The 8,590-nt window shown below is 53.7% G+C and overlaps 1 protein-coding gene across 1 annotated transcript in view; it reads left to right on the top strand.

Annotated features, from left to right (window-relative positions):
* The window catches only part of ALOX12B (arachidonate 12-lipoxygenase, 12R type), a 13,092-nt gene extending 11,355 nt beyond the window's left edge, over nt 1-1,737 (top strand). Inside the window, exons 16-18 of the mRNA XM_077746736.1 lie at nt 445-506; nt 1,411-1,554; nt 1,637-1,737. Coding sequence (XP_077602862.1) covers nt 445-506; nt 1,411-1,554; nt 1,637-1,737 — 307 coding nt within the window. The remainder of the gene's footprint in view (nt 1-444; nt 507-1,410; nt 1,555-1,636) is intronic.
* Nucleotides 1,738-8,590: the final 6,853 nt, after the last annotated feature.

Here is an 8,590-nt window from a genome sequence, read left to right on the forward strand (position 1 = left end):
CCCCCCCCCAAACTCGGTAAGCACGGAGTCGCCGGTGCCCGTTAGGCCCGTTCTTTCCCGTGACCCCGCTTACCCCCCCCACCCGGGTTTGGCATTGGCTTCTCTGAGCACCTGAGGGGGATCATGGTGCTCCCCAGGGCAAAAGGAACGTGTACCTGGGGGTGGGGTGGAGAGAAAAGAGCTGAGAGTCAAGGTCGGCTGCCCCAAGGGGGAGGAAAGTGAGGCCAGAGAAGGAAAATGCGCATGAACTGCGGGGCTCGCCTTCAGCCCTGGGGGCCTCCATCACCACCAGGGGGCGCCAGTCTAGGACCCGGGAGCCCCAGGGGTTTGCAGGTGTGTGTGGATTGCTTGCCAATGTTCCCATCTCAAGTTGAAGCAGCGGCCAACGTGTAAATATCAGGCGGTGTCTGGTTCCTCCTGAAAAATCTCAGGATCTGGTCACAGCTCTAGCTGGGTCCCCGTTGTCCCCATTGACACGGGTGACTTCTCTGCCGGCCACACAGGAGGTGGGTCCCTGCCCACCCTCAGCCCTTGCCATTTGCTGCTTGTAAATGCTGTAGACGTCTGTGTTCCAGACTCCTGAGACAGATCAAGCCACAGGGAAGAATCAGACACCGGGGCCGTCTGTGCCCGGACGGGAGGATTGGGTCCATCCAGGCCCCTGGTTCCCAAAGGGCAGAGCCCATCGGTGCTGCTCACCACGCACCCAGCCCCGGCCATCCAGGGCTCACAGAGGGTTTGTGGATATAGTGCTTCAGCTGTGGGTGTTCATAGCGGCAGGATTCAAGGGGATTCAATTCAATTCAATCCCCCTGAGGATTCAAGGGGATGTAGGGCATGTGTTGGGCTCAAAGGGGCGGTGTTGGGTTAAGGAGAGAGGGAGAATCGGGGTGCCTGCCCCCCCAGTCTCATCTGTGCTGAGGAGGAAGAATGAAGGGGGCGCCGATTCCAGAGTGGCTGAGATGCCGCCGTGAGCAGCACATTCCGCGGAAGAAACGGAGCCGCGAGAGGCCCATGAGCGGTGCTGTCGGAAATCTTGGTGCCCAAGGCAGGTCGTCATGCAGGTTAGTGGCGGGAGATGGGGGCCCACAAGGAGACCAGACATCAAGCTTCTTAGGGTCTTAGAAGTCTGTTCTTAGGGCTTTCTGTTTAATTTTAATAATAACCTGTGAGATAGATGCTCTTCTAATCCCTGTTTTCAGATCAAGAAACAGGCACAGAGAGGGTAAGTGACTTGCTTAAGGTCACACAGCAGGGAAACAGGAGGAGGCAGGAAGGCACTGTGAAATAGCAGCATGTTGGGCAGAAGGTGGGGGGCAGTGAGTGAAGAAGCTCACAGAGATGTAGCTGAGGGTGAGGCTTGGAGCCCTCGGGCTCCAGGGGGGTCCTCACCTCTCCATGGCCGCCCAGATCCAGAGCACGTGGTCTGCACAGTAGTAATGGGCAAGATCCTGAGCCTCTCGGTGGTCAGCCAGCTGCTGGGGCCGGAGGAGGGAGCGGAAGATGCCAGCCTCCGGCCCTTCGGTGATCAGCTCCAGGCACTCCACGGCAATGGTGACTGTCATGAACAGAGAGTCAGTCCCCGCCGCTCAGAGCCGAACCGCAGCCCCGCCAGACCCCCTCTTCTGGCCGCCAGGCTCCCAGGCCTCCCGGCCCCTGACGTGGCTGATGGGCTTTCCCAGTGCAAAGTGTGGGCCCGCGTGTCGATGTCCAGGGTACCGTGGAAACGAGGAATGAGGGACAACCAGAGCCAGAGGTTTGATGAGGCAGCCACAGGGGCCCCACGGCTCCAGGCACTGGGAGGGGGTCCTCCCTACCTTGAAGATGGGTGGCCTGCGGGCAGCTGCCTCACATGGAGAGAAAAATGGTCTCCATCACTGAGTGGCCATCTGGTATACCAGAACGCACTATTGCACCCTGGTCTTGGCCAGGAGCCAGACCTTGGCCGTGTCACTGGGTAGGAAGATGGGGGTGTCTGGGCCAGGTGGCTGAGAGTGCCGGAGGCCGNNTTCACGGGGGAGGGTAGGCACCAGGCAGAAACTGGCTGCAGAAATGCAACCCATTCCCGTGGGCCTGGGGCCAAATCACGAGGTCGAGTTCCTTATTAGATGCATTTCCTCAGGAATATTAACTTCTCTGTGACTCACGTTCCGTGCCTATAAAGTGAGGTTGATGGGGTTGTTCTGATGATTAAATGGGTTAATCTTGGTGAAAGAGAACAGAAATGGGATGCCGTAGGTGCAGTAGGAATGCTTCCTGGTCTGATTGTTTATAGTACAACGGAGAGGGAACGAGAGTTGAAGATGAATTGATCCAAGGCCACCTCGTTGGCAGAACCTGGCTGAGGACTCCCTGTACGAGCCCAGAGTCGCCCAGGTACCCGGTTGTGTGGGGCAGAGACCGGAAGGCTGGAAGGGAGTGTGTGGAGATGCCTCCCAGAAGGGGTTCTGTTTTTAACCGTTGGGAACATGGTCATATTGTCAAAGGTGCACGATTCTTGTTTTAAATGTTTATTTTTGAGAGAGAGGGAGAGCATGAGCAGGGGAGGGGCAGAGAGAGAGAGAGAGATGGAGGATCCAAAGCAGGCTCTGCACTGTCAGCACAGAGCCCAAAGCGGGGCTCAAACCCACAAACTGCGAGATCATGATCTGAGCTGAAGTCGGACGCTTAACCGATTGAGCCACCCAGGTGCCCCCGGAAGAGTCCATTTTGAAACCCATGTGAAGGTAGTTTGTTCTCTGACACTGAATATCACAGCCTTCCCATCAAACTAGAGATCAGGGGGCACCTGGGTAGCTCAGTCCGTTGAGCATCCAACTTGGGCTCAGGTCATGATCTCACAGCTCATGAGTTCGAGCCCTGCGTTGGGCTGTGTGCCGACAGCTCAGAACCTGGAGGGTTCTGGTTTGGATTCTGTGTCTTCCTCTCTCCCTGCCTCTCCCCTGCTCACTCAAAAATATTTTAAAAATGTTTACAAAAAAGATAGAGGACAAGATGGAAAAACTAGGAAGCAAACCTAATTGGATGAGGCGTGCTGATCCGCACTTGGAGCAGCCCGGCTGGGAAGAAGCAATCTTTCTGTTGTCGTGAGGATGCTACATCTTCCCCTTCGTGCCCAGCCCTCCAAGGTCCCTGCCTTGCTGACCTGGATGGTGAGGGGCAGCAGGGGCCCGTTGAACTGGGAGGGGGGTGGGGGGGGTAGCCAGGAACTGGGGCAANGGAGGAGACAGCCCCGGGCTTTCTGGGGAGCTAGGGGGAGGGAGTGGTGGGTGTTACTCCGAACCCCAAAGGATTTCACTTAAAGGAACCTTATTCCCTGGAGTCAATGGGCCCAGAGCCACCTTCTGGTCTCAGCGAAGAAGACCCTCTCGCCAGAGGACTGGAGAGGTTTCCTGGCGGTCAGGCCCAGGCTTCGCGAACAAACATCGGGGAGGCGAGCCCTGCCCAGGACAGTGCCTTACGAAGCAGAACTTTTCTGGGGCACATCTCGTCCCTGTACAGCCACGGCAGGGAGAGAGGCCTCTAGGGGGCGCTCAGGGGACCAGCCGTGGGGGCATCCCCAGTACCAGGAAACCCGGCCGGTATCCTGACAAAGTAGCAGCACAGAACATTCCCCACTCAGCCCCACCCCCTCAGCCCAGGCAGCCACAGAGAAGGGCCTCTCCTTCCAGGGGTGAGCCGGAGGCTTTGCATCAGAGGAGTTGCTGAGCTGGCTGGGAAAGGAGGGGAGGAAGGGCAGCGAGGGCTGTGTGGAGGAGAGGAGGTCAAGGGCGTTGGGAGCCTGAGCTTCTGGAGATACTGGGAATGGAAGGAAGGGAGGCTGGATCCCTGGGCCTCTCACCTCCAGCCCAGCCCGCAGACTGGTCCAGCACAGGGCCCCGGGGCGACCGTGATGGGTAAGTTCTTTGACAAGGCACTGGGCCAGGATGGGGATGAGGCCATTCAGAAACCGGGAGGCAAGGAGGGGATCCTTCCGCCAACGTTCAAGCACTTACTCTGCAGAAAGCGGGTGTGGGGAGGGCCACCCTGGCCCCAGGGGACTCAAGCCCCTGCCTGCCTCTAGCATTGCCCCTGCCCTGGGGGCCCAGATCTCCAGCTTCCTCCGCCGTCAGCCCCTGAGGTTCCTCTTCTCCAACCCCAGCTGGTTGGATGACTGTACTGGCGAGTGGTTTCTCCAAAGAAAGGGGATTGGAGGCTTGGCTCCAACCTGGGGCGCCACAGACTCCCCGAGCCCTGCCCGCTCTGGGGTCCATCTCAGTCCAAGGCGGCGTAGGATTCGAGCGCAACGTGAGAGAATCAGAATGAGGAATTCTGGCCGCAGCAGAGCTGAGCCGGCGGTTCGTCCCTCCTGGGCATCTGGCCTCCCGCCTTTGANCTGGGTTTGCCTTCGCCTCTAGGACATTCCTGGTGCCTCGGGAAAGAGCTGTCCCACCACCTCCTCCTCCTCCTGCGTCTCTGTCCCTTGCGCTCCCAGCCCTGGAAGCCAGTGTCTGGTAAAGCACTCGCAGTCACCCCCATGTCTGTCGTCTCTGTCTCCATTTCTGCGTCTCCTGCCCGGGCTGCTCCTCAGCGCTTCTGCAGGTCGGGGAGGGAGGTCTGCCTGGGGTCCTCCCAGGGGGATGAGCAGAGCCCCCCCCCCCGCCCACCTCCCCCCAAGCCTTGCTGGGCTGCAGGCTGGAGCCCCGTGTGTGTGTGCACATAAAGGCAGGGAGGAGGCTGGAAGAGCACCAGGCAAGGGGCCCTCCCTCCGATCTGTCCAAGCGTAATTTCCAAACAAATTGCCAACATGGTTCATAAAATCAGAATGAACCCAAGTCAGAGATTTAATTCAAGGAAGGCAGGAAGGCGGGCCGGCGGGTTCCAAGGACGGCAAAGGAGCTGTGTGCTTAGCAGTATTGACAGGCGCGCCTTGCTTAATTGTGCCTCCCTTTAATGGCCTCTGCGGGTGTGGTTGCTTGGTTTTTTGTCAGTTTGTTGTTTTACACATTGAAGGTTTGTGGTTACCCTGCATCGAGGGAGGCTGTCCGCCCTTTGCTCACCCCGCGTCTCTCTGTCACATTTTGGTAATTCTCGCCATGCACCTATGGTAAAACCTTGGATGGCGGGTAACTTGTTCTGCGAGTGTTCTAAAAGATGACCAAACATCTCTAATAAATTTTAAAAAATTTTGTAATGTTTATTTATTTTTGAGAGAGAGTCAGAGATAGAGCTTGAGTGGGGGGAGGGTGGAAAGAAAGGGAGACACAGAATCGGAAGCAGGCTCCAGGCTCTGAGTCAGCACAGAGCCCGACGCGGGGCTCGAACTCATGAACCGCGAGATCATGACCTGAATCAAGTCAGATGCTTAGCCTACTGAACCACTCAGGCGCCCCCGATTTACTGTTTCAAACCTTTTCATCATTCTGTTTGTTAGAGGGATCTGTGATCAGCGATCTTCGATGGTACTATTGCCATTGTTTGGGGATGACTTGAACTGCACCCATATAAGATGGTGTGCATGTTCTGACTACCCCACCGACCAGCCATTCTCCCTTCTCTCTCTCTCTCTCTCTCTCCTCCAGCCTCCCTGTTCCATGACACACAGAAAAATGGAAATAGGCTAATTAATAATGACCCTGCAGTGGCCTCTAAGTGTTCAAGTGACAGGAAGAACCACTCATCTCTCACTTTAAATCAAAAGCTAGAAATGATTAAGCTCAGTGAGGAAGGTGTGTTGAAAGCCGAGATAGGCTGAAAGCTTGGCCTCCTGTGCCGAAACTAGCCAAGTGGTGAGTGCCGAGGAGAAGTTCTTGAAGGGAATAGAAAGTGCTTCTCCAGCGAACACACGAAGGGTGAGAAAGAGAAACAGCCTTATTGCTGACGTGGAGAAGGTTTGGGTGGTCTGGACGGAAGGTCAGACCGGCCCCAACATTCCCTGTGGCCAAAGCCTAATCCAGGGCAAGGCTCTAACTCCCTTCAAGTCCGTGAAGGCTGAGAGAGGAGGGGAAGCTGCGGAGAGACGTCTGAGGCCAGCAGGGGTTGGTCAGGAGGCTTAAGGAAAGACGCCGCCTCCATAACGTCAGAGTGCAAGGTCAAGCAGCAAGTGCTGATGTAGAAGTTGCAGCAGGTTCTCCAGAAGGCTGAGCCGAGAGAATTCATGAAGGTGGCTCCACTAAGCAGCAAAACAGCATTCTGTTTGAAGAAGAAGCCATCTAGAACTTTCAGAGCTGGAGAAGAGAAGTTGGCGCCAGGCTTCAGAGCTTCAAAGAACAGACTGACTCTCTCCTTAGGGGCTAATACGGCTGGTGACTTCAAGGTGAAGCCAGTGCCCATTGACCATTCCAGAAATCCTAGGGCCCTTCGGGACGATGCTAACTCTACTCTGTCTGGGCTCTATCGGTGGAACAATATAGCCCACGTGACCACACATCTGTTTACAACCTGGTTTACTGAGTATTTTACGCCCACTGTTGAGACCCACTGCTGACAGAAAAAAAGGATTCTTTTCAAAATATTACTGTTCGTTGAAAATACACCTATTCACCCGAGAGCTCTGATGGAGATGGACAGTGAGACGCATGTTGTTTTCAGGCCCACTGACGCAACATCTACTTTGCAGCCCATACGTCAAGGAGCCATTTTAACTCTCTCTCTCTCTCTTTGCTTACTGTTCTTGTTTCTTAAATTCCACACACGAGTGAAATTATATGGTATTTGTCTTTCTCTGGCTCAGCATTATACTCTCTGGCTCCATCCATGTTGCTGCAAATGGGAAGATTTCCTTCTTTTTTATGGCTGAGTAATATTCCATTGTATCTATACCACATCTTCTTTACCCGTTCATCAGCCGGTGACCACGTGGGCTGCTTCCATAATTTGGCTCTTGAAGATAATGCTGCTATAAGCATCAGGGTATTGGATCCCTTTGGATCAGTATTTTTGTATTGTTTGGGTAAATACTTAGCAGTGCAATTGCCAGGCGTTAAGATAGCTCTATTTGTAACTTTCTGAGGAACCTCCATACTGTTTTCCAGAGGGGTTGCCCCATATTGGAGGAGTTGTTTCTTGTAGATAAAGAACACGGCTTCTTTTTTAAAAATTTATATTTATTTATTTATTATTTATTTTTGAGAGAGAGAAAGCAGGGAAGGGGCAGCAAGAGGGAAACACAGAATCCCAAGCAGGCTCTATGCTGTCCGTGCAGAGCCTGACGTGGGGCTCGAACTCAAGAACCATACGATCACAACCTGAGCCAAAACCAAGAGTCAGACGCTTAACCGACTGAGCCCCTCAGGTGCCCGGACACTTGACTTTTTAAAAGTGCTTTTCCTCCTTGAATTCATATATGTTTGGTTCATATTAAATGATTCAAAATGATTAAGAAAAAAGAAAAAGAAAAAAATAAAAAAAAATAAAAGTGCTTTTCCTATTATACATAGTACCACATAGAACACCGTGGTAGACATTTATTTATGCAAATGTGGGAATTTTCAGGAAGACGCCTTCTTATAAGCGGTTTGCTGGATTACATATTTTTTTCTTTTAGGTCTCAGAGTTTGCCCGAGGCTCCCCAGAGCTCCCCTCTAAAGCCACGTGGTTATGCTATTACGCACCAGGGCTGGGTTGCTTCACACACGTTTTTTGAACTTCCCGTTATATTATTTGCCCTCTTTTCTGCTGGGTTATTAATTTGTATGAGCTCTTTATATATCCCAGATATTTACTATTGTTGGCAAATAGTGAACCCTCTTTGTGGTTTGCTTGCAGTTGCTCTGCCCGGCAATCCGTCACCTCCGCATTGTCCCATTAATCCATTCTGCGCAGGTGTCTTAGGGTCTTACATCTCTTTGGTTGACACCTACCCACACCTTTGTTCCCCTCCTTCCCTGGCAACTCACTCTACCCAGGCCTGGAACACTGAGCGGGGAGCGGCAGGGGTAAGCTGGGTTTCTAGAACCTTCTGTCTTACGCTCCCTCCTCTTTTCTCTTTCCATGGCTCCCTCATTCCCTTCCTGGAAGACTGGCGTTGGGGTGGTTAAGAGGGAGTTGTACCTCCCACTCTGGCCAGCAAGCCTAACTGGGGTAGGGGTCTCCACAGCATGGCTTTGGGGCCTGGATGCCCAGGGCTGTATTGTCCATGAGGAAGTCCCCATCCTAGGCCACGGGGACCACCACTCTGAAGAGAATATCCCCTAGAGGTGAATGTGACCTGTAACAACCTTCTCTTCTCAAGGCTGGTCAGCCAAGGGTCTAGGCACTAGAGGTGTGCATGTGAGAGACAGAGGAGAGACAGACAGACAGAGACAGGGAGAAAGAGAAAGGGTGTCAGAGGGGTTCACAGGGCTGGGCAGTGGAGGTGGCAGGGGCTTCTCCAAGGAGGACTGAAGACTGACTGCTTGGATTTCTACCACTGAGCTCTGCTGGATTCTCTAGTTTCTCCAGGAGATGACATAGATTGAAACAAATACAGGTTTATTGACTAGAACACAACTGCCTTCCAACTCAGTAGTTAATCCATCCATTCATACATCTATTTATCTGTCCGCCCATCCATCCATCCACCCATCCATCCGTCTGTCCATCCGTCTGTCTGTCCGTCCACCCACCCACC

The sequence above is a fragment of the Crocuta crocuta genome, unplaced genomic scaffold (assembly GCF_008692635.1).
Source record: "Crocuta crocuta isolate KB4526 unplaced genomic scaffold, BGI_CrCroc_1.0 scaffold139, whole genome shotgun sequence".
Lineage (NCBI taxonomy): Eukaryota > Metazoa > Chordata > Mammalia > Carnivora > Hyaenidae > Crocuta > Crocuta crocuta.